This window comes from Simochromis diagramma, unplaced genomic scaffold (genome assembly GCF_900408965.1).
Source record: "Simochromis diagramma unplaced genomic scaffold, fSimDia1.1 OVJJ01000205.1, whole genome shotgun sequence".
Classification (NCBI taxonomy): domain Eukaryota; kingdom Metazoa; phylum Chordata; class Actinopteri; order Cichliformes; family Cichlidae; genus Simochromis; species Simochromis diagramma.
In genome coordinates, this window is record NW_024386782.1 from 16830744 (window position 1) to 16855558 (window position 24815).

General features: G+C 40.3%; 3 protein-coding genes across 4 annotated transcripts; 2 read left to right on the top strand and 1 right to left on the bottom strand.

Annotated features, from left to right (window-relative positions):
• The first annotated feature begins 6031 nt into the window (after positions 1-6031).
• On the top strand, positions 6032-11838 carry LOC120727826 (protein shisa-like-2A). The gene is made up of 3 exons (XM_040022364.1): positions 6032-7073; positions 7497-7636; positions 7811-11838. Exons 1-3 carry the CDS (start codon positions 6892-6894, stop codon positions 7990-7992), a joined length of 504 nt encoding a protein of 167 aa, XP_039878298.1. The 5' UTR covers positions 6032-6891; the 3' UTR covers positions 7993-11838.
• A 3876-nt stretch (positions 11839-15714) lies between these two features.
• LOC120727828 (leucine-rich repeat-containing protein 19-like) lies at positions 15715-17917 on the top strand. Of its 2 annotated transcripts, XM_040022367.1 has the most exons (3): positions 15715-15857; positions 16867-17032; positions 17174-17917. In XM_040022367.1, the coding sequence occupies exons 2-3, from the start codon at positions 16882-16884 to the stop codon at positions 17563-17565; spliced, it is 543 nt and encodes a 180-aa protein (XP_039878301.1). In that variant the 5' UTR covers positions 15715-15857; positions 16867-16881; the 3' UTR covers positions 17566-17917. The 2 variants fall into 2 exon arrangements, with proteins under 2 accessions (XP_039878301.1, XP_039878302.1); XM_040022368.1 differs by having other exon boundaries at positions 15715-17032.
• An 801-nt stretch (positions 17918-18718) lies between these two features.
• Positions 18719-20391, bottom strand: tmem125b (transmembrane protein 125b). Its single transcript, XM_040022366.1, has 2 exons — positions 19621-20391; positions 18719-19481 (listed from the first exon to the last, which is right to left on the bottom strand). The coding sequence occupies exons 1-2, from the start codon at positions 19667-19669 to the stop codon at positions 18748-18750; spliced, it is 783 nt and encodes a 260-aa protein (XP_039878300.1). The 5' UTR covers positions 19670-20391; the 3' UTR covers positions 18719-18747.
• Between the last annotated feature and the right edge of the window lie 4424 nt (positions 20392-24815).

Genomic DNA, 24815 nt, shown 5'->3' on the forward strand with positions numbered 1-24815 from the left:
GAGGTAAGTACACAGCTGAAAAAGAGAGAATCACAAGGAGCTAAAGGCAGGGTTACCACTATAGGTAGCTGACGGACTGGTGAAAGAGAGATGCCGATGTCGATGGGAGACAGGTGAGTGGAAGTGGCAGGACAAGAAAACAGAGGAGTGGAGTGTATTGGTTTGATTTGAGAAACATGGAATGTTGGGTGAATACGTAAGGAGGCTGGTAACTTTAGCTTGTCTGCCGCAGGGCTAATGACGGTGGCCACTTAATAACGGTCGATGTAATGTGGGGCGAACTTGTGTGATAGTGACTTTAGCGGAATGTCTTTAACTAGATCTATCTCTATCTCCATGAAAAATGATGTTTGGAATCCTAGGGAATTTTAGAAAGGTGAGAGACCAGTAGCAGAAGCAGTGAGAGAATTATGAGTGTACTCTACCCAGGTTTGATATGATGACCCTGTTGCCGGGTTGTGGGAGGTGATATAGCAGAGAACGATTCCAGTTCTTGATTTACATGTTCAGTTTGGAGGTTGGTCTAGGGATGGTAACTGAAATTGAGACTGACCCGGGCTGCAAGTCTAGAAAAAAAAAGAACTTCCAGAACTGCGAGGTAAACTAGGAACCACAATCTGAAAGTATTGTCCAAAGCAAGAATGGGAGTGGAAGTGAATAATTGCTTCAGTAAGGAAAAGACGGACTTTGCTTCAGTGGACCAGATGAAAGGAATCTGTGGAGGTGAGGTGAGTTAGGGGTGTGGTTACCTGACTGTAGTTATGGATGAAGCGCTGATATAAGTTAGCTAAGCCGAGGAACTGTTGTCCATGTCTGCGAGTAGTGGGAGCGGGCCGGTGAATGCTAGGATCTTAGCGGGTCCATCTTCATCTGTCCCCCTGCCAAAATATTGCCCAGGAAGGTGACTGACGAAGAGTGGAACTCAAATTTTTCAGCCTTGATGTACTGATGGTTTTCCAACAGCCACTGTAGAACTTCAGGGACGTGTACTCTGTGCTCTTTTGGGGTCTTGGAAAAAGTCAAAATGTCGTCAAGGTAGACAAACACAAAAACATTTAGAAAATCCCTTAGAACATTGCTGACAAGGACCAGGAAGACTGCTGGGGAGTTAGTGAGACTGAATGGCATAACGAAATACTTGAAATAACCTAACAGGGTGTTGAAGGCTGCCTTCCATTCATTCCCTTCATGGAAGTGAACCAGGTGATAAGCATTACGTAAGTCAGGTTTAGTGAAAACTGTGGCACCATGGATGGGCTCAAAAATGTGGGATTAATAAGTGAGAGAGGGTATTTGTTTTTAATTGTAATTTCGTTCAGCCCCCGGAAATCAATATGGAGGGTCCTATCTTTCTTAGACATAAAGAAAAAACTAACAAATACCAGAGATGAAGATGGACGGATGTTACCAGCTGCCAGAGATTTCGGATATATTTTTCCATGGCCTCTCTCTCGTGTCGAAACAGATTGCAGAGCCGGCTGGATGATAGAGGTACAATCTAAAGTACAATCACCGTGGCGATTCGGTGAAAGAGACAATGCTTTGGCCTGACTGAATATTTCATGGAGGTCATGGTATTTAATGGTGGAGAGATTTGTTGGGGAAGAGGCAGCAACACAGGAGTTCCAGGTCACGGTGGGTAGTGCAGAAGTGAGTGCAGCTAGCGCAGTTAGCCAAACAGAGAGGACACCAACTTCAGATCCTATGATCAGGCAAGTCAATGTGAGGGTTGTGCTTTTGAAGCCAGAGGTAGCTGAGGATCACGGGAATGTCTGGGAGGTGAATGTAAAGAATGTGAGAGTCTCCCGGTGGTTGCAGGACATGATTGGACTGACAGGTTCAGTTTGGTGGATTATAGTTGCGAATCCTTGATTGTTTAGAGTGGTAGCAGGAATTGGTGGGATTTAAAGGAACAAAAGGGAGACACAACTGGTTAGCTAGTTCAATATGTATAAGATTTTGCTCTACCCTAGAATCTATAAGAGGCTGTAGTGTCCGAGTGACATGGTTTAGGATAGGAGTTACAGGTAGCAATAACTGGGGTTTAGTAGATGTCAGGGATCTGCCCACCCGTATCCCTGAACTTACTGGCAGGAGGAGCCTTTTGGATGAACTGGGCAAGAGGTGATGAAGGCGGCCTGCAATACAAGCATTTCTCTTCTGCAGTTAGCCACGAACTACCTATTGGGATGGGCTCGGGATGCGGTTCAATTGAGAGGGAGAGAGGAGGTGACAGAGTGGAAGTTGACACCTCCCACAGCAAAATTAGTATGGCTCGGATCGGGCCCATACAATGTGCGTACACATGGCCCACATACCGCAAAGAATGATGGCCCTTTGGTGGCCCAGATCTGGTTTGCCAGAGGTGGCCAACACATGGGCCAGCACAAGGCCAGTTGCAGACACACTGCTGGCCCTATGCTGGCCCAGAACAGTTTCAGCTCTGGCCCCAGATGTCAGCCTAATGTGTATCTTAATCAAGCCAGGTAATAACAACATGTGCCGTATTTAGCACAGATTAAAAATGTCTCAACAAAGGTAATGCAGCAAATTTATTTTGAATGGAATAATTTATATAATTCAAAATTAACAATATATCAAATAATACTGGAACATAATAGTGCAATAAGTAACATGACGAAGCTCTGTTCAGGCAGTGAATGGACTGATTCTTATATAGCGCTTTTCTACTCTCCCAGATTACTCAAGTGCTCTATAAAACATACCACATTCACCCACTTTCTCTAAACTGAATGCTTCCTAACTATATTCATACACATTCACAGTCCTGAAATACAGACTTTAGGAGCCAGGGATCAAACCACTAACCTTCTGATTAGTAGGTGACTTGTTCTACCTCCTGAGCTACAGCCACCCAGTGGTAAACATGAGTAAACCCTCACTAGGTTTTGGATAAAGTGTACACTCACAAACCTGTCAAACCTGCATTTGAAACGTTGGCTACCATAGTAGTATAGTATAGCAACATGGCATTTGGGTCTTCTAACTAAAATAGGAAAATAGGAACATAAACAGTGCCATCATTGCCAACCTGGCCCACATCTGGTTGACATATACCCTGCCATGTCACCAGTCAGTCAGAAGTGCCAGCTTGATGCCGGATCCGGGCCAGACCTGTTTTCTATGAGCCTGGGCTACATAAACCAAACCACAATCCGGCCAGATATGGCATGCCATAAACAGGGCCATCTACGCCAGGCCTGGCCCATATCTGGATGACATACCAGTTACCATGCCAGAAGTCAGCCAGCAGTGCCGGCTTGACACCAGATCCGGACCAGATCTGTCTGCTATGTGGGCTGAAGCGGCGGTGCGGAGATGGAAATTGGAGACGAACAGAAGAAAGCACGGTGGGACTTATAGTTCTTTCTGGCCTCTCTTTCCTTCAAGCGATTATCTGTCCTGAGGGGGAGAGAGATCAAATCCTTGAAAGAGGAAAGGTCATCATGGGAGGCTACATGATCCCTCACCTGATCATTGAGGGCCTGGAGAAAAACTAGCCAGCCTCTGGCTACTCCGATTATGCCTTCCAGGGAGTTTTTCTCCAGGCAGCAGACACAGACGAGGCGTCTGCTGTGTACGAAAGTCAGTCACAAACTCCACAACACTACGCTTCCCCTGCTGTATATTTTGTAGTTTCTTAGCTGTGCTGCTCTCAGAGTGAGGTGAGAGAAATTTTATTTTAATTCTGCCAAAAACTCATCATGCAGGCAGGAAGAGATCGGGTGGAAAGAAAATCAGCCCATGCGAGTGCTTTTCAGCATTCCCACTACACAAAGAACCAATAACCAGTAAAGAACGAATATTTAATTGTATCTTTAGGTGCTTAGTTTGTTCCCATCTATGAAAAATACCAAAGAAAACACAGTCTGACAGGCATGGAATAGAATTTTAAAGTCATTTAAGTCATTCCTAAAAAGTTGTTTACCAAATACTTTGTCTTTACAAATATCATATCTCAGCATAATGTGCACTTCATCATTAAAAACAAATCTGAGGAACCTGGAAAAGTGGAGGATGAAAGAAGAAATGGCAAGCTTAAAAAACCATTTGCAACAAAAGGGAGTCTGTCAAAAACATTCTTAAGAAAGGGAAACAGGAAATAAAGGCTGAGCTGTGCCAAATTACACGAAAAATGACTGAAAATCTGTGGCAACAGGGAGTTTGTGGAGTTATAGATGTATCTAAATTTGCAATACTTGGTTCAAATTGTTATCAATAAGTATGTAGGAGGAGGTCTGAAGAGAGGTACAACAGTGAGTGTCTACAGTCATCTGTAAAACCTTGTGGAGTCTTTGTCATAGTGGTTGGCATTTCTATGTATGTTTGCACGCTTTAATAAATCACTGCATCAATTTTCCAATTTCCTAACAAAATATAAAAAATAAGGAGCTCAAGAATACTGCATGGGACTTTAGTTGTCATGATCTAATGGCTAACATAGTTTTATAAGCCAGGCAATTAATGCCTATTTCTGGTTTTAAAAAAAAATAAATAAAAAAAACCTTGACATTTAAACAGCCTTATGTGGAAAGTCATACAACAAATTTGGCAGCTGTGCACTGGCTTCATTTTTAGCCAAGGTTGACACTCAATGCAAGCAGTCTTACTGAGAAGCAGAAACAGAAGACTTTGCACCAGTAATGAGCCTTTTCATACAGCCGCTGTGCTTCTGTTGACCTTTTTACAGTACAATCAATAGCAGACACGCCAAAAAAAAAAAAAAAGTATTCAGTACTATTGATTGGAAATGTGGTCAGGTTTACAGTTCTTTATGTCATATCTCTTGATGATGACTCAGGAAGTACATTTAAGTCTCAAATTGCGTACCTAACTAACTTAGGCTACAATTTAAAAAGTTTCTTTGCAATGAGAATAATTTGTCATTAAGACAAAGACAGGATAGTTGTGAACATGTTCTATTGCAGTCTCTTTTCAATAATGACTTTCTAATATGAACTAAATATCCTCGAAAGCTTGAGATGTATGACATAGAATTGTGATCACTCTAAATGAGTCATACAGAGTCTGAGGGTCTATTCAAGAAAGAAATGATTCAAACAGATGAACCATTTATATCTTTTTGAAATCGTGGAAACATTTGACAGGGGGCCATTAAAAGATCATGTGTACAAAAGCTTTTTCCTCCTTTTCTGCCATTATGCCCAGGATTGTCTCTATAAAGCAAAAACTAGAAAAATGTTAAAATACAAAAATTAACATAGCAATCAATGTCTATAATTACATTTAGCTAACAAGTTTCTGTAATTTAGTCTGTGCAATAAGGTAACAGACACAGTTAGCTTCTGGCTTTGGTAATTTGGTGACTTGAAAAACATAACATGAATGAAACATCTCTAATATGCATACTGGAATGTTCTTTTTATCACCATCAGTCTCTTAGTTGACTAAGATTGAGATCACTTCGGTCACTAGATGTGCTGATGAGCATTTTCTCAGATATTTTGAAGGATTTAATTGCTTTTATTAGACATTTCCTAAATCTATGTCTTAAACCTTTCTTCTTCTCAAACCCTTGATAATATCTTAGCTGTTGAGATCAGTCGAAGACCCGTGCAATTCCATGTAGCCAAACTGACAACACAGGTGTCGCCAGGTGTATATATATCTGTGTGTGTGTGTGCTTCAAGAAATGGTTAGGTATTTGCTGCACGTACCTGCATAAGGCTCGAGGAAAAAGCTATATGCATCAAACTCTCTCTGTGCAGCTGCTCTCTGGTTGAGCATATATGGAGTTGGGAACAAAATGTTTTTGTATTTGCACCCTATTTATATTTTTATTCCCACAGTGTAGAAGCAACACCTCTGGAACATCACTTAGAATTAAAAGTCAGTGGAGTAGCCTGCTTTAATTATCACAGCACTGCTTGATTGCTGCCATAACTTACAGATAATATTCTGTCCACCAGCTGTTCAGCGTTGTGAAGCTAAAATGATCAGATGGGCACAGAGCTCTGTCATGCTCTCCACTGCATTGCTGTATCTTAAATTAAATATTCCAACAATAATCATACTATTTAAAACCTCAGAGTAAGTGGAGTGAACCAGTGTGTGTGTGTGTGTGTGTGTGTGTGTGTGTGTGTTCAGGTCTTTCTCATGTTGTGGGGCCCTGAACTTGTCACATAATGGGGACATGTTTCTTTATGGGAACCAAAAGCAAGTCCCTTTGATGTTATTCGGTAATGTTGTACGGTTGAGGCTGGGTTAGGTGTAAGAAGTAAACACTTCATCTGCTGTAGGTGAACTGAAGAACTAAAGGCAGTGCTGACACATCTCATTAGCGTTCCCATCCCCGTATTAGCTCCTGAAAAGGACTCTCTGACTTCAGTGATCTCCAGCCTAATGTTCAGTTCAATTTTAGCTTGTGAACCGTCCAGGGTGCAAAATCTGCTAAATCACAGCTGGGAGAGTCCACTATCACATTATAGCACACGTCATAAATTGTAAATGCAATGAATGAAACACTGTATTAAAGTAAGGTTATGGTCAGGCAACTCCAGAAAAAGACCAGTGCCACGTCCTCGAAAGTCACGAAGTCAAGGATATGCATTCTCATGTTTGCGTGTGTGACTGAAGAGAGAGAGAGGGGGGAGGAGGGGGAGAGAGAGAGAGAGGTAGGAGGTTGGTGGGCGCTGCAGTTTTCTTCAAATTCAAAGTTTTTCACCTCCATCTCTCTGCGCGTTCACTCACTGAGAAACACGCTGCCGATGAAAAACAACGCGCTGCTCCACTGGTCTAACCACGGGGCGCGCTCCCACGCAGGAACATTCCTCTTCTATTCCTCCAGCCGCTCATTAAGTGTTTTTTTCTTTCTTTCATTTTCTTTTTTTCCCCTCTTTCTGTTGCAACATGAGCGCTGAATGCAGCAGTTACTACAGCGCTGACGGGGTGTTCGTGGACTCGTTCTCCTGTCCTAAACCAGGGAATGCTGCCGCTGCCATCTACTGTTGTGGATTTAACGATATTAAATATTGCTGTGATGATGCAAACAGTTTTTTCCCGTATGAGTACGGGTACATGTGGTGGCTCAGGCAAGTGCAATTTTATTTTATTTTCTGCCTTAAAAAATAAAATAATGTCCTTGTTATCAGTGGATGAGCTAATCACTAATAATCATAATATTTTTTTTCATTTTTAATGTTTACTTTTTTGCGCAATAAAAGCCTCACTTAACTGACATTATTGAACCCTTAATCTTTGAGAAAACCAATTGCCTCTGTTCCTGCTGTTCCTTGAAGACTTCAGTTCATCCATTCACTCCATAAAGAACTCGTTTTCGTTTTAATTCTGCGAGTAAGACCCATCTAAGGAATGCACTTAAAATATTTAGCAGATAAAAAAGTTGTTTTTCACGTTCATTGTGTTTTTTTAATCCTCACATCAGTCAGTGTCCTCTCCTCTCTGTTCATTAAGGGATCAGGTTAAAAAGATGTTTTTCTCTCTTCTCCTCTCAGTATCGGTGCTCTGGTCGGTCTGTCTATAGCAGCGGTCGTCCTCCTTGCTTTCCTCATCACTGTGTGTGTCCTCTGCTACCTCTTTATCGTCACCAAACCCACTCGTCGTCTTGACAACGGCCTACCCCTAAGAGCGCCAGGTTAGTATGAATCCTCCCCTGAATTCCCTCTGATGATAGGAATTTGTTTGTTTGTGTACTTTCTGACAAAATCTCAACATTTTTACTTTTTATTTTTATCAATATTGAAGTCTTTTACAGAGAGCTCGTAATAAATCATTTTATTCTGTGCAACTGTCTGTGGCTTCTTGGCAGGAGATCCCAGTGAGGGGCCGAGTCATGTGAGGGTGCCCTGCGCCGCTGCTCCACAAAGATTCAAAAATCCCTTTGTGAACAGGAAGGTGGATTGTGACAATCAGTCGCCAGACCCAGAACACCTTTTCCAGAGGTGTTTTACACCCACAGTCACTGGAGTGAAAGTGGAAAGTCCTTCATAAATTACTCTTTTTTTTTTTTTTTTTTAAATATAAGGACAGCAGCACTCTGTCAATAAGGCAAATCAATGAGGAAACAGCCTTGTGGTACAAGTGGACAACTATGAATGAGAGGAAAGTAACTGATACAGTGTGAGCAGTGGCTGAAAGGAGTATATACTGAGTAACACAACTTTAGACCAGTAGTAAGAAGCACGCGCTCAGAAGGCTGTGACGTTTCTTGCCTTGTTGACATTTTTCATGCATTAAAGTCGTCTTTCCTCGTGGCCTCCTCATGGGTGGAAATTACTTATCCTCCATCTTTTTGGAAACTAATGCATAAATTTGGCTTTCTGAAAGCCAAAGATTCATTTGAGCACATGAATCATTGAGTCATATGCAGTTTACAGTGAGGACATACAGTTTTAGGCACATTTATGTGCTGAAGATGTTGCATTTGGGTAAGAGAAAGCCAAGCTAGTGTTTTAAGTCGGGAGGCACTCTGATTTGAATCTGCTACATTTTACTCAGGGACTGAAGGCTTTGTGGGAGTGAAACGTTCCCAGCACAACACAGAACTGCACCATCAGTTGACTTTTCAGATCTTTAAAGTGGCTTATGTTTACATTCTCTGGACAAGCAAAACCCTTTGTGATGGCTGGAGGCGGGCTTGGATTGTTGGGTATCTCTTATTCTGACACTGGAGTTTGTGGTTTATATTCTGTGTCCTGCTGGCAGTCCGGTACAGGTTTCTTATAACCACAGTCATCATGTTTCTCTAACATAACCAACAAGGATTCTGCTGAATCAGTTAACATGAAGGAGTCTGATGGCAGCGTAATTCTCACAGATTTTAGAGTTAAAATCGCATCACTGTATACCTGAATCACTTTTAAAGGATACCATTGTTATTCATTATTATTGTGAAGAATGAACCAGTCAACGTATGCTGTGCGCTGTACAGTCTCACATAAACAAAACCTCTTCTATTGCATAAAATCTGGGAGGCAGAAGAGGATCTAACACAGACGGTACTCTGATTAAAAAAGCTGAACCTGAATGGAATAGCGAGGTGCTACATCAGTGAATCACATGCAAGCACACATTCCTGGGGGAGTACATTTCCACTAATAAACTGTGATCATTATGGCATAAGATCTATTAACTGGTGATGGCAACAAATGCTTAGAATGTAAAATTTTGTCTGAGTACTGTTAAGCGCTGTCCAGTGTTTTGGCACATTAAAAGCCTTCAAATTCATGCATCTGCTACTGAAATGGCACTTTGCAGCTGTATTTAATGGATGACATTAAGCCGAATGTTCCCCCAGTACTGGCTCATGTGGTTCGGAAACCTAAAATATAGGATGAATACCGTAGATAGGTGTTTCTGGAAAGAAGCATGCATTTTATTGTAAGAGTGTCCTCTAGTGGCCATAGTAATAATGACTAAGAAGAGGAGGAGGTCAGGGTGGATGGATGGGTTGCCATAATGCTGTACTTTCAAATGGTCCTAAGCAGTGTTGGGGTTGTTATGCATTTAAAAAAGAGAAAAAAAGAAAAGAATGTATTACACATTACTCGTTACTTTTCTTAAAAGTAATGCAGTATGTTACTCAATTACTCGTCAGAAAAAGTAATTAACTACTACTACTACTTGTTATATTACTTTCTTGTCACATTGTAACGTGACCTGAAACACACTGTCACATAATCACCAACAATATAACAACATAAACCTGATGCTACACTTTAATAGTATTCTGGGTTCTTGGCTAGCTTTGTGTTAACATGCTGTCCGTGCAGATGCCTACAAAGAGCCGAAGCTGTGTTAGCAACTGTTATGGATGCAGTTTGCACTTTACCATCGCACTCTTGTCCCTTTGTACAAAACCCCCCCCAAAAAACAAAAACTGTGAAACTGAAAAATTCAATGTGATTACAGTAACATGCTACAATGGAAGAGGTCTGCTTTAACCTAATGCCATTTTTCCCTCATACACCTTACCAAGTTTTTTTCGTGCCTAAATCTAACCAAACCAAGGTGAAAAACATCTGTGATCAAAGGCGGAAGTTTTTCCAGGACAAAATCAAAGCTTTCTGACCACCGTGCCATTTAGTCAAGAACAATTTGTTAGTCTTTTTTTATGTATACAAAGCTTTTATTGTTAGGACATCTCAAGCAAGATGGTGCAGACAGCAAGCCCTATACAAACACAGTCAGCTTTGATGAGTTTCAGCTTCGCTTATCATGTTGGCTTTCAAGCTTTTGTGTGATGAGTCCTGATCGGTTTTCACTGTTATTGTAGAAGCTGCTGTTTTGTGAACTCACTAGAAGGCTGTGCTTAGTATGTTCTGGATAATCAAACCTTTCAAGTGCACTTGCTTTTTGTTTTTTGTTTTTTTGTTGATGATCTGAATGTTGATGCGAAATTAATGCAAAACGTCCGATATCTGTGCTTTGATTGTTCATGTTTTAATTTGGTTACCGAGCTCGGTAACCAAATTAAAATTCCTGTTTCAACACCGTGCCATTTTCTCTGTTAAAACGTGGTCTAAACGTAAAAAAGAATTTAAAAAGCCTCCTTTAAGAATTTTTGTGTTTTGCTAGCATGTAAGTGTGAGCTCTGTTATTTAACATTAATTTACATTTGATGAAAGAGGAAAACGAGATGTTTACTAAGTTTCATCCATATTTGTTTGACTAGAATGGCTTTCAAATGAATGTACACATTCACACTATTCTTCAAAGAGCATCAGTAAAACCTGAATGAAAGTACATCACATCATATGTCATGCAGACGTGGTGCCTGATCAACTGCAATGTGAATACTATTTAAGTGCACAACATGGAAATTATTTATCTTAAAAATAACACCACTCCTTGCGCTCTTATTCTCTTTTCATTTTCTTTGGGTGATCATAAGGTTTCTTAGCACAAACATGCTTTTCAAAGAAATACTTAAAGTTAATGTTTGTTGTTTTTCTATTAAATGTGTTCAGCTGAGCGACTGATGATGATGAAGCCTTTGTCTGGCTCACTTTCTATATTGCAGGCTGCTTTGGTGGTTGAAGAAATTAAGAGACACAGATTAGAACGGTCAGTGAGACTCCGAGTTAGACAGATTTGTTACTGGCTCTCAGTTCTTCTAATCATTTCTCTGCAGAGAGGCAGAGTCTCTGAAAGCCAGCAGGAGTGACAACAAGCCCTCTTTGATCATCGTGCACTGCAGTTCAAAGAGTTAGGCACGCTGGTTATTAACCTTATTTGGGTTGTAAATAAAACTATACTTCCATAACAGCCATCAATTACAGGTACAGCAATCTGTATGTGTAGAAAGCACCAAAGGCATTTTGCTCACTCTGAGTATAATGACAAAGAATATAAATGGCTTATATTTTAGATTCTTTTTACAGTCTAATTGCACACAAATCTGAGTGAGTAATGTATTCCTGTAATAGAGAACAAGCTGACTTTTAGGACCTTCATTAGCATCTACTTGCTTCACACTCTGCAAAGATTCATGTATTCAAACCGATTGCTTTTGCCTGGGAGGGCTGATGTGCAAGACCTGTTAGATGGCAAATGGACAACTGTAAAAGCATTTTGTAGATGTTTGTCATAATGGTACAAGTGACAGCAAACCAATTAAACCTGCTGGTTTAAATGAATGCAAACCTACTGTAAAAGTCATACTTTATGTATTTGGAGGACTTCATTTGTAGCTCACATCTAAGTGCTGCACTGTGTAAAAATCATTTCATAATCTGCTCTAATAGCTCTTCTGTAGATTTGGCTGTGGGGAATCACAGGAGAAAGAAACTCCCAGCAACCCTAAATTGGACAAGTGGAAGAGGATGGATGGGTAATGTAAAAAAGCTTGTTTTTTTATTGAATAAACTAACTACTAAACTAAAACTAAAAAAGTTTCACAGAAATTATGAACTTTTTCTGTTTGAAAGAATTTTCAAACAGGAACAACACTGTGCACGCCTAAAGACTGTGTGAACATCTAAAGATCTGAAGGCATCAGAAGACCAGAAGTCATTGGGCTCCATGAAATCTGCTCAAATCCCTGCTAAAGCCTCGGGATCTGAGTTTTGAAGGGAAGGCATGACCGTGTATAATCAATTGCCTGAGTCATTACTATCTTAAATTGTGTGCTTTGCAGTCATTTTCCACTCTAGTGCTTAGGATTCAGATAGACCTATTAACAGAATATGATATTCATAATTATATATGTATTATTTTTATTATGTTCTTGTTAGTGTATCCTCATCTGAGAATATGAACCGTCTTTAAAATAAACCATTAGCATCTATATTATTTATGGCCACTTTCCTCCAATATAAGCTGTTGGTAAGACTAGAAAAAAACTATTTAAACATGAATACATTACATTACATAATCTGTCTATGAGTCTAAGAATTACAGACATTTTCATATACAGTTTTTAGAGGCTCACATATAATTGGATAATTGACTGTTGGTATAGTATTAATTATATTTCATGGCAAATCAAGAGATGTGAGTTAAACCCGAGTGTTGAACTTACATTTGGTAGTGATTCACTGGAACTCTCAATATCGATGTGAGTGAAGGAGCAATAGGAGTGGTCAAATCAACAATTTGGTATATTTTTAAAAATAAAGCACGCACTGACCAGCTTAGCAACAGATAACAAGTGAATGATGACAGAATTATTTTAATGGTTTAGAAAACCAACTTGACAACATGTAACCAAGTCAAGAAAAGCTAGATGTATCAATAAAGTCTACAACTGAAAGAGACGCCTTCATGAATGGAAATATTGTTATAATTACTATAAGTCTCGGTATTCCTAGATAAACCTTAACCTCCTAAGACCCGAACTCTTCCACGGCATGCATTTTTAATTTCTCTTTGATATTTGGGCATATTGGGGCCCGATGAATGTAAAAACAAAGAATTACCAGATTTTTTTTTAACCTTATTTTTGTTTTTAAGAAAAATAAGAGCCACATATGAGGATATTCGTTTAAAATTTTGATAGAACAGAAGCAGTATAATGTCCTCGTAAGTGGATATCAGGCCCTTGTAGAGCAAAATTGAGTATTTTATTCTAAATAACCCAAAATGTGATGTCCACATATGTGGACGCCAGGTCCTAGGAGGTTAAATATGCACTTTGGTGGAAATTGAGAAAACGAGCTGCCCATGCACATTTGTTATGTTAACGTTTAAAACAAAATGCAATTAAATGGTGTTAAATAAACAGGTGTTTGTTAATGCCGATCAGTTTTTATATGAATCCAGCTCTGTTGAGGAAAGAGCAATTCAATTCAATTCAATTCAATTCAATTCAATTCAATTCAATTTTATTTATATAGCGCCAAATCACAACAAAAGTCGCCTCAAGGCGCTTCATAGATACAGAGAAAAACCCAACAATCATATGACCCCCTATGAGCAAGCACTTTGGCGACAGTGGGAAGGAAAAACTCCCTTTTAACAGGAAGAAACCTCCGGCAGAACCAGGCTCAGGGAGGGGCGGCCATCTGCTGCGACCGGTTGGGGTGAGAGAAGGAAGACAGGATAAAAGACATGCTGTGGAAGAGAGACAGAGGTTAATAACAGATATGAGTCAATGCAGAGAGGTCTGTTAATACATAGTGAGTGAGAAAGGTGACTGGAAAGGAAAAACTCAATGCATCATGGGAATCCCCCGGCAGCCTACGTCTATTGCAGCATATCTGCTAAGCCTCGGGTAGGATCCAAATAAAATAATCGTGCTTGGCAAGATCTTCCAATAAAACCTGAAATTTACAAACTAACCACCTGCTCCACAAGGACATAATTTTCATAAAGTCCTAAGATGAAAGTGAAAAAAATTGTCTGGAGTTGATTAAAAAGAAAAGAAAAAAATCAGTGAAGAAAAGTAACATTCATCAAAGATGAAAGAACTCCTTACATAAAGCTGATATAAGCAAAGAAACCAGCGCTGCTTAAGAACCACTGAGCGCTTTGAGTATGTCACTTTGAAGCAGCACCTAAAGGGGTCTTGTGTCAATTTCCATGCTTTGAAGAAGCTACTTCTGTACTGAAAACTGTCTTTTTAGAATTTGTCTTTGAAGGGTGTAGTTCATGTGTCATAATGTCACCTTGAGGTATTGCGAATTGGTGCTTTATAAAATTCAGTTGAATTGGATTAAACTTTTTGTTGTTGTTTATAAGAGATAGAATTTTAGTATAATACATTTTAATCAGAATCCGAATCAGAAAGACTTTATTTATCCCCAAGGGGCAATTAACATACAACAGCGCAGCATAACATTGAAGATAAGAACAATGAGAACAGGCAATAAGAGTGAGATAATAAATAAACAGAATATACAGTATATACAGTTTTAAAATTACACAGTTTAACATTAAAGTGACTGAAAGGTGAATAAATAATTGTCAGTGACTAAGAGTGAATAAAGTGTCGGTAGTATAAAAAGAGTGTGGGGTAGTTTATGTTTCTGGTGGGGGAAATGGTCTGCTGGAGTTAAAAAAGCAGAGTGGCATTGGGGACAAAGGTGGCTCTCCTCTTCTCAGTCCTGCAGGAAATGCAGCGGAGGCGTCGCCCAGAGGGGAGCCATTGAAATGCGGGGTGAAGAATGTGAGCGGGGTCGTTGATGATTTTGGCTGCCTGTCTAAGGGCCTGTTGGCTGAAAACCTGTGGCAGAGTTCTGACAGGCAGGCACCGATGCAGTGTGCTGCAGTCTGTTCCTGTTCTGAAGGCTGAGGGAGTGGAACCAGCAGGTAATGGAGAAGGTCAGGATGCTTTCCAGGAAGGCATAGTAAAAAGTCATCATGGTATAGCCGTTGGTGGCACCTCCTGAGAATCTCCTCTGTGTTGGCAGAGAATTTCAGGAGGTTGTCAAAGATGGTTCCCAGGTATTTGTACTCCTCAACTACCTCCACTGGCTTCCCGTGGATGGTGGTGGTGACTGAAGCAGCCAGATCCCTCTGCCAACTGGAGAAGGTCACCACCATCTCTTTGGTTTTGCTCACGTTCAGTTCAAGTTAATCACATTAGTTAAGTTATCATCAGGCACCTCACTGCCTGATGATCCAGCACCGACGTCTGTTATGCATCACAGTAATTCAAGATACATAGATTAAGTCATGAGGAGCTCACAATAACACACCGTTATACATTAAATAAGAGGAAATATTAAGTATTATTTTCTCTTTTGTATAAGGAGATATTTTAAGTGCATGTTGTCGTTATTTTCATGATTTTTAACATTACAAAAGCGATTGTGAGCTAACACAGCTGCCCCCTCCACACAGAGCTGTGGAGGCTCTGTGGAGTGTCTTTGTTTTATGTCTGATGTGATTACAGTGCCACTATTTGGCCCAAGAGCACAGATGCATCAGTGTAACTGTCCTTTTACTCATTAACTCTCTTTGTTTCCTGCCAGCAGGCTTTTCATTACTTCCAACAGCAGTAGAGTTTTTGACTCTTGAAATTATTTTATATTCTGAACAAAAACACCCACTGCTTCTTCATGGGGGGTTGTTTGATTGTTGGGGTTTTCTCTGTGTTGCTGTAGGGTCTTTACCTTACAATATAAAGCACCTTGATGCAACTGGTATTGTGAGCTGGTGCTATATAAATAACATTGAATTGATTGAATATATAAAAGAAAGTAGTTACACAGGACAAAGAAAAAATTATAAACCCAGTGAAGTTAATCATTAACATCTGTCTTGAGGATGTGGTGCAAGAAGGGAGACATTATGGCGTGTCTTGTAACCTTTGCCCAGACAGGCCTTTTATTGTTTTTGAAGCAGCGGAAGGGGAAAACAAAATCTTAAGCTAAGAAGACCAAAATACACCTTCTCTATCAGTTTTGGCACAGGTAAGGACTTTTACATAGATTTTTGTGTGCTTTGCAGTTTGCGTAACATGACATTTGTGTTAATGATAATATTAAGTGACACTACTGAGTGAACATAGGTATGTTGTGGTCATATGACTTCAGTGAACCAGCTATTGTGCTCTGGCCAGCATTAGAAGGTAAACCGAGTTTATATTTGGAAAGAAAACAGGCTAGTGACACAATGTAAAGAACATTACAGTGGGTATACACACATCTTCTGTTGGGTTAAAAAGAGAGTGCTTTTATTTTAAGATTGAAGGTAATTAGTAAGAAATTAAGGTCTTTTAAAATTCCTCTGGACGTTACTAAAGGCCTGACAACATCATGTGACTGTCTATGTGAAGAGAACTTAAATATTTTTTATCTTAATGTTGTGATTAAGGTCAAATCATTTGTGATCTTTTAACTTATACAATCTGAGCAGGCTTCAGATACTATACTGATACTATCTCTGATGCTTCCGTGCTACGATAATAATGATGATGACTGACAATTTATGTTTCGTCCCAACCAGACAGTGTAAATGTATGGTACTCCATGAAACGGGAAGTACAAGTAACATAGATAAGATAGATAAGATAGTTAAGAGTAAGAACGGGTGTCCAGTTTGTCAAATGGAAGCTTAACATCTTAAAAAGGAAATGAAATGAAATGAAATGTCTTTTATATTTTCTTGCAATTATACCAAGTGTTTATTATTTGGATTGTGCAGCACTTTGTAACTACAGGCCTGTGAAACTTTACTTTACTTATGAAATGTAAGCAGGTCTTTTTTTTTTTTTTCTTACTGCCTGTGCAAATCAACCTTTCAAATGCAATTTTTAGCAAAATCGTCTGCCTTGTAATACTGCATTCAGTCCCGCTGACATTTGAGTTTAATCAAATCAAGTCTTGTTCAAGGTATTCGCCAAAGTTCTGTTCTTTTGACTCCAAATTTCCTCTCTTGTTTGGATCACAATCCTGGTTACTACTGTGTTTTTTTCTGTAGATCTTGTACAGCGAGATGGGTCTGTGGAGCTGTGGCATCTGTGTGGTGCTTTTTCTCTGTGACGTTGCATATACTGCTACTATATCAGACGCTGTCGGAGAAAAAGGCACCCAGAGACATCTTCTGATGGAGCTCGAAGACAACACTAATAGCACTGGCAAAGCAAGTAAGTAACAAAGTAAACAGTAACCTTTTATTTCAGTGTTATTCTTGTTTGAGGGGTTTAATATTCTACTATACCCAATCCATAGGAAATGTTTTGGGTTCTGTCTTGTTAGATTTTGATGAACCAAATTTTTTCCTGCAGAGACAAACAGCTCATTTGAGAGCCCAAAGGTGGAATTCTCCTATCTGGCTATAGCGTTGGGCACAGTCATCACCCTTTCACTCTTCATCGTGTTGGTTGTTAAGTTTCGCGTTTTACATCGCTTTCTGGCCAGCTACAGACACTCCCTGCTCCAGGAGTCGGATGGGGCGAGCCAGTACGGTCAAGAGGACATGTCTTTCCCTAACAATGTGTCCGGTAGGATGGGAGTAGTCAGAGGGACTCAGCCCGGGTTGGATGATGACGACGATGGCTTCATTGAGGACAACTACATCCAGCCCGGTGAGAAGCACATGCCAGAGGGACAAAGAGAGGATGAGGAGGTAGAGGGGACAGATGACAGCGACGACGATCTTCAGTTCACTATAGGGTGATTAAATACATTTTTCCAAAGTGACCGGTTTACAACAAAAATAATGACACTCCAAAAGTTGATTCTGTTCATCAGGACGCAGCGTTTCCATAATTAAAGTTTAAAACTTTTGTGCCTCATGAGCCCTTAAAGAAGACAGGATTATAAACTTGACAAGAAATAGTAAATCAGAATTTCTTTCTTTTTTGGCCTGCTCATATTGCTCATTTTGAAACCCTTAAATTTATTATATGACCCCCAACATGGGCCCCAACCTACTTACTGAACAGTAAAGTTTTTTTGACTGCAGAAACTTCTGAGCCACGCAAATGTTTTGACCAAATTGTCCGTTATTATTAGATAACCGACCTTAAGAGGGGCCAAAATTAATACAAAACACATTTAAAGTGCTGCATTGACCTCTGTAATGTTGACTCGTTGTGCAATCAGAATACCTTTGATTTTTTTCTTTTATGCTGTGTAGAAATTGTTCTTAAAGCTCAAATGTACTATGTATCGATATGGATTCACATATTACATATGCTGTGTATGTAACTCTACATGGAAAATATTTAAAATTACAACATTCAGTTTATTTGCTAATAATGATGTTAATGTTTATATCCTGCTAAATGCTATTTGTTTTCACACATGCCATTCAATTATTCACCTTTAAGTTACCTTTAAGTTTTTTGTTTTTTTATTACATTTCTGCTAACAGTGAATATCAAAGAGTTAAACAACTTCACACTCGCACTCACACATCTTTGTTGTAGTCTGAATGTTTGTTTGTATGAAATTACTTTTTTGAACATTCACGTCTTTAATAAAGTCGTTCTTACTGAAATTACAACACAGCGATGTTTTGATCTGATGTGACATCTGCTCTTTATTTACAACTATAATCAGTCAGACACAGCATAAATGAGCCTTCAGACAGTACAAAGGAGGGAAATATTCGCTTATCAAATTACAGAGCCATTGTTGACAGCAGCCTATTGTTCTTGTAGAAATGATGTGACTGCACTGCAGTGATGGTGTTTAGAGCTCAGCAGTCAGTTTTTATGGTGATGGAAAACAATAAAGAGAGTGGAAAGAAAATCTGTGAAGACTTGATTTGGATATTGACACAACCTCCTCGGTTCTACTATTAGTTCCTTTAGCTTTAAACCATTTCATCCAGTCTCAGATATTTTAAGTCCTTTCAGATCAGGCTGGTCCTGCTCGATGAGGTCTCTCTGCTGGCTTGACTCATTTGTCCTCCAGAAACACTGAACACACAGACAGCTTGATTCCCTGTCCTCCTCATTCTCCTCATTCTCATCCTCCTCCTCTGCTCCCTTCTTCTTTTGATGTATGCCAGCACACTATAGCCCGCTACAGCTAGAGACATGCCCGTCCCTGCAGCCATCAACACCAGACCAGAAACCAACATTTCCCTGCTGTCGTGACCTTGGCTGCCGATGGTGGCCACAAAGATTAGCACCGTCCCACACAGCATGACTGCCAGCCCTACAGCTAAAATCAGCGCGGGGTCGGCCCTCCCACCACTTTTCAGCTGGTCGATCCGACGCCTGCTGCGCACGCAGTTCATGTCCTGGATGGCAGAGCTGAGAAGCTGCTTGAGTAGGACAGCAAGTGCCAAGAGGCAGAGGGTGGTGCCCACCCCTAGGCGCCATTCCCCAGATAGGCTTGTGGTGGTGGAGAGGAGCCCCACACCACCAAGGCCCAGTCCGAGTATGAGGGCAACAGAGGCACAGTAGCACAACAAGGAGCGTTGTGGGTCTCTGAACCACCATAATTCCACTTGATCTTCCAGGATACGTCGCTGTATAAGCCTAGGGTCCAGGTAGAGGCTTGAGGACCGACGTATGGGGTAGTAAAAGGTCTCCATGTCAGGTATGGCACAGCTCAGACAGCCAAAATCAAAGATGACACCTTAAATTAGTGTGGAGAACATGGGTTGATTGTCAGAATATTAGAGGACACAGATTTCCAAAAGCACAAGTAACTTTTCTATGTCCCATGACTGTACAGAGAACACGCTGTGCTTCACCTCCTGTAAACACTTACTCACTTGTGCTAGATGAGTATCTTGTATTGCTGTCCATCCATCTGCATCCCATCTGAAAACCTCAGAGAAGTCAGTGTGAAAGATCCCACAGTTGTTTGGTTTTGTTGTTTCATTCTGCAAAGAAAGTGATCTCTGCCTTGAGCAAAAAAGAAAAAAAAGAAAAAAAACTGCTATGAGGAAAACTTCCAGTATTTCAGGTACTTTGCTTCATTTGTTGAAGTTGGTTTCAGAGATGAAAGTGGATGTAGATGTCAAAAGTGTCCTGGGTCAAACTGGAGACAGAAGCAGGGGCTCCCACAGTGTGAAACTCCTGCAAGCAGAGAGGTAATGGCAGTTACGTAGCTTGTGCATGTGTCGTTTCATCAAGGCTTCATCACCACAGCGACTGTACTCATGTCACAGATCGATAATCTGTGTCCTCTTTAGAGCCCTGTGCCAGGCAGAACAGACACCAACTTCTCTTCTCATCACACGGGACCAGCATCTTGTCAAGTTAAGCAGGAAAAAAGACTGGTCACAATAGTAGTGTTGGATCATGGTTTGGACAGAGATTGGCGACACTGTCCACCACGCTCCATCACAGACAATGGGCTGACCGATGAACACAATGACTGTGCTGCAGAGAGTGGGTGATGGTGTGTGGGGGACGTGGATGGGTGTTGCGTTGCTGCTTTGGAGGGCTGAGTGATGTCAGTGTGCACTGATAATGGTGTTTCTGTGATCCCAAGGATAGCGTCACTCAGACACTGGGCTGGATAGGTCTCAGTGAATAGTGTATCTCCTCACTGAGGTGCTAACTAACCTGGGCATCTCATCTATTTCTTACACACCTGGCAATACTGAACATTATCCATAAAACCATTTCACAGGTATATTTCTTTTCTTTTAAAAAAGAAAAAAAAAGGTATATTTCTTTGCTTTCCTGCTCTGCCACCTCTAAAGCTCAAAATAAAATGTTAAAAAAAACAGATACAAGGTGTGGTTTTATTACTATTTAGGTGGCTGTGTGTGCTTAAAGGAATAGTCTGCATATTAATTACTGGGCTTGGTGCTCTTACTGTAGGTAGGTTTTGACCTTTGGACAGAGCTTGGCTAGCTAGGTTTTTCCAGTCTTTGCTTAGCTGTCTTATAGTTGTTGTTTCCCATTTAAGATGTAAAACTGTTAAAGTTGTAACAATATTCTCATCTAACGCTTGACAAAAGCATGTAAATGTTTATTTAATAGCCAAACAGGCAAACTTATACATTTATCTCTCAGATATACGGCATAGGAGAAGCTAATAGCATCCACTAGCTAGGTTTGGCTTGTGGCTAATGCAGTGTAGTGCAGCGGTGTATTCTGATGCAGTTACATCTAACATAATTAAAGATGCCCCCACCCCCAATTGTTCCAGTGTAATGATCTTGCTTTCATGTGTGTTGACTCAGTGACAAGTGGCTGAGGCTATAATGGAGTCACTGCAGGGGCGCTAACAACTAGAGAGGAAGTATAGATTGAAACAAAGTTGAATCAATATGAGTTATGAAGGGAAAAATAAACAAACGAGTTTGCTGGTGTTAGCATGGTAACCTTTGATTTACTAAAATTCATCTTGAGTCATTTTTATTCTATATGAGCAATAAAATATAAATAAATCAGCTGTTGGGAAAGATGGATGAACTTTTATTTAGATTTAGATATTAATTTCTTCACAGAAATATAAACTCTTAGCAGCAGTGTATATTTTATGCACTTTTGGAAGCTTTTCAGTGTAATTCCAGTCACAATGGTGAAGGCTGGGTGACACTGGTTGCATTTATAAATGCATCTGCTTGTTCAACTTCTCCATCCAGAGAAGCCAGCATATTTACTCAGATATACCCATGCAGCTGTCTGGAAACCCCTGATGGACCAGTCGTTCTCATGACCAAAGTACTGAGACCAGTACATAAATGCCACTTTCTCCCCCTAGTGGAGCAATAAGGTAATAAAGTAGACCCTATTTCAATTCTAAGGTTTTACACATCAAAAATTATTTTAAAAAAATTATCTGGTCCTTACCAACTCTTAAAATTAGGTAAATACAACCTCAGATTAATAACAACACAGGGCACCATACCATTATTTATTTACCAAAAATAAGTGTAACCTATGATTCAGTAGCTTGTACAACCACCTTCAGCAACATTAACTTTAAGTAATCATTTTCTGTAGTCATCAGTCATCCTTTACAACATTGTTTCAGTTTGTTGAGATATGTGGGTATTTGTTTATACACAGCTATGAAAGTCCCTCCGATCAGGGTGAGGTCTGGACTTTGACTGGGCCATTGCAACAACTTGATTCTTTGCTTTTTTGTCGTTCTGTTGTAGATTTGCTGCTGTGCTTGGGATCATTGTTCTGTTGCATGACACAGTTTGGGCCAAGCTCTAGATGTTGGTCAGATGGTCTTATATTTAACTCAAGGATACTTGTGTATATGTTACGTATGGCCCAAAATGGCCTCCGTACAAGAAAGTAGTAAGCTCTAATATTGACCAGTAAGGAACCCCCCACATTGCAATGGGGTACACAAGATTTCTTTTTTTCCTCAGAGTCAAACTACTGGCTGAAGACACAACTCTGGCCAGGAGTCCAAGGCCCAAAGCCACCACGGTCAGGGTTGTTAGCCTGGTTACAAACAGGGGAAGGTGGTCACTTGGAAGAACAAGCAGCCAAAAACATATCAATCCTGCATCTTCCTCAGAAAGGTTTGCCACCCACCTTTTCAAGCCTGGTGTCGTTCAAGGGTGGGTCTCCACATTAAATCCTGGGGCTTCCACTCTCGAGCTGAAACTTCCCTAAACTTGGCCAGTTTCCTTTCCATGGGCACGGAGAGTCTCCAATCCAGTGTTTTTCCTCCCAGCAGATCCACACAAATCCTAACTAAAACGAGTCCTCCCTCCAGCATCCTCAGATTATTTTAAAAGCAAAACCAGGCCAGGTTAAAAATCCTTTCCCTTAGAACAGGGGTGTCAAACTCAAATACACAGTGGGCCAAAATTCAAAACTGGAACAAAGTCGCGGGCTAACATTAATATTTATTGAAAAACAAAATCTTCCTCCAGATATAAGAATGAATCTTTTCTTATGGACTCAAACAAGTTTTGCTGAAAAACTGAATATGGAACAAGCAAAGCTTAATACTAAACGATATATATATTAGCTGTATAATACCAGTAGGCCAGCTCTAATAGTAATTTGGTATGGCTTCGCGGGCCAAATGTAATTAGGGCCAGAGTTTGACACCTATGCCTTAGAATGTGCACACTTCACCCTGGAGTCTCAGAGGCTTCCCTGCTGCACCAGCGTCCTACTAAAAAAGCCTTCCAGTTTCCTCTCCCCTATATAGAGAATGGCTCTCATCCTTCCCAATCAGCTGCTCCCTGTGCTCAACTCCAAATAGCTGGCAGCTAGACGGCGGACTAGAGTAGAACCTCCACTCCTCACACCAAACACAAAACAACCCCCACCAAAGTATGCAATTAATACAACCCCCCCCCCCCCCCCCCCCCCAAGTAATGCCAACCCAAATGTTTAGTGGAGAATTCTCGCAGTTCTTTTCCACCATGCCACACTCTGCAACATATGCAGAGGAGTTGATTCAATGACTGTAAGATTCCCAGGTGCTGTGACTCCAGCTCATCATCCCTCCACCACCGTGCTTGACAGTTGGTGTGAGGTGTTTGTGCTGATACGCTGTGTTTGTTTTGTTTTGTTGTTTTCCAAACTTGGTGTTTTTTGTGGCCAACATATCTACTTTGGACTCATCTGTAGAAAGTTCATTGTTGCAGAACTTTTATACTACCCTTATCTGTATACATCAGTACATCTATACATTTGCCCGTAGTACACGTTTTTCTGCTTACATGTTGTGAAGATCAGTGAAGTGTATTTGATGAACAGCATCTGGGTGCTACTTACCCTCTTAAGTAGTAAGTACATACTTGGTTTTCCACACACAGCTTCTGCATTTTAGTTCAGTTTTTGCAAAATCAATAATATGTGCAATATGGCATGTTTTGTAATTCATCTCAGGTATATCGACCTAACTTTAAACCCAGATAAGGACAAGATGAGAGTTTACTTTCATTTTGCCATGACTGTATCTGTAAGAAACCTTTATATTTTATTGTAAAAGCTTGATTTTACGCCTCTCAGATTCGTATTTATTAATGAAGCTACAGTTAGTATAAAAAAACCCATTCTGATGTCAATAGAGGTGATTTACCAGTCTGTCCCCACTCAATGTGATTCAACCGCAAGCTGGCAATTAATGCACTTGTACAGCGATTTAAATACAGCCACTAGGCGGGACATATTGATTCGCAATAATTACCCTCACTGTTAATTACTCTTGTAGATTTGATGAAACATCATGTAGTCATAGTTGTTCGGTGCCAACGGTAGGGCTTTAATTTCATTTTTATTTATTTGTTTACTTTAATATGATAGAGAAATCAGTGTCTATTTATTTTAAAATAACCTCCACCAAAGAACGTCAAAATTATCAATTAAGCCAGCAATCAGGCAAAGCATGAAAATATTTGCACTAATCATTGTGACAGGTTGATATGTATTTGGCATGCTCCTGTACAGCTGGTGAATGTGTACTTGTATGTGCTTGTTTACTGTCTGTTCTGCCTTGTGTCAGAATAGCCTCGGCAGTCATTTGCCTGCTGTTCTGGGAGTGACTCCAAAATTCATCAGGCTCAGAGGAAAAAAACTGAATGTTGTGAACTAACGGACAAATCGATGAACAGATGTATGAAAAAAAAAAAGGCTGCATTATAAATTCTTCAGCATAAAATACACAGATGAGCCACAACAACAGCAACAACCAAACCACTTGTTTAAGATTGTGTGGGCCATCCTCATGCTACCAAAGCAGCCGTGACCTTTAATGGGCCTCACTGGATTGAACTTGTTCCAGTGTATCGCTTGATCACACACAGTGGTTTGGATGCTGGTGCTCGGTCTGTTTCAGAGCAGCTTTTATGGTGTGACAGAGCACAGTAACCTGGCCACTGATGTCAGAGGGTGCCATGGGTGGGTGTTACTGGTTTACAACATTAGTGACATATACAAAGCAACATTCACATCAGCAGCAAGCAGGACGTTGCATTATAATGTGATAACATTATTCACTTCACGTGTCTGTGGGGTTAATATTGAGGTT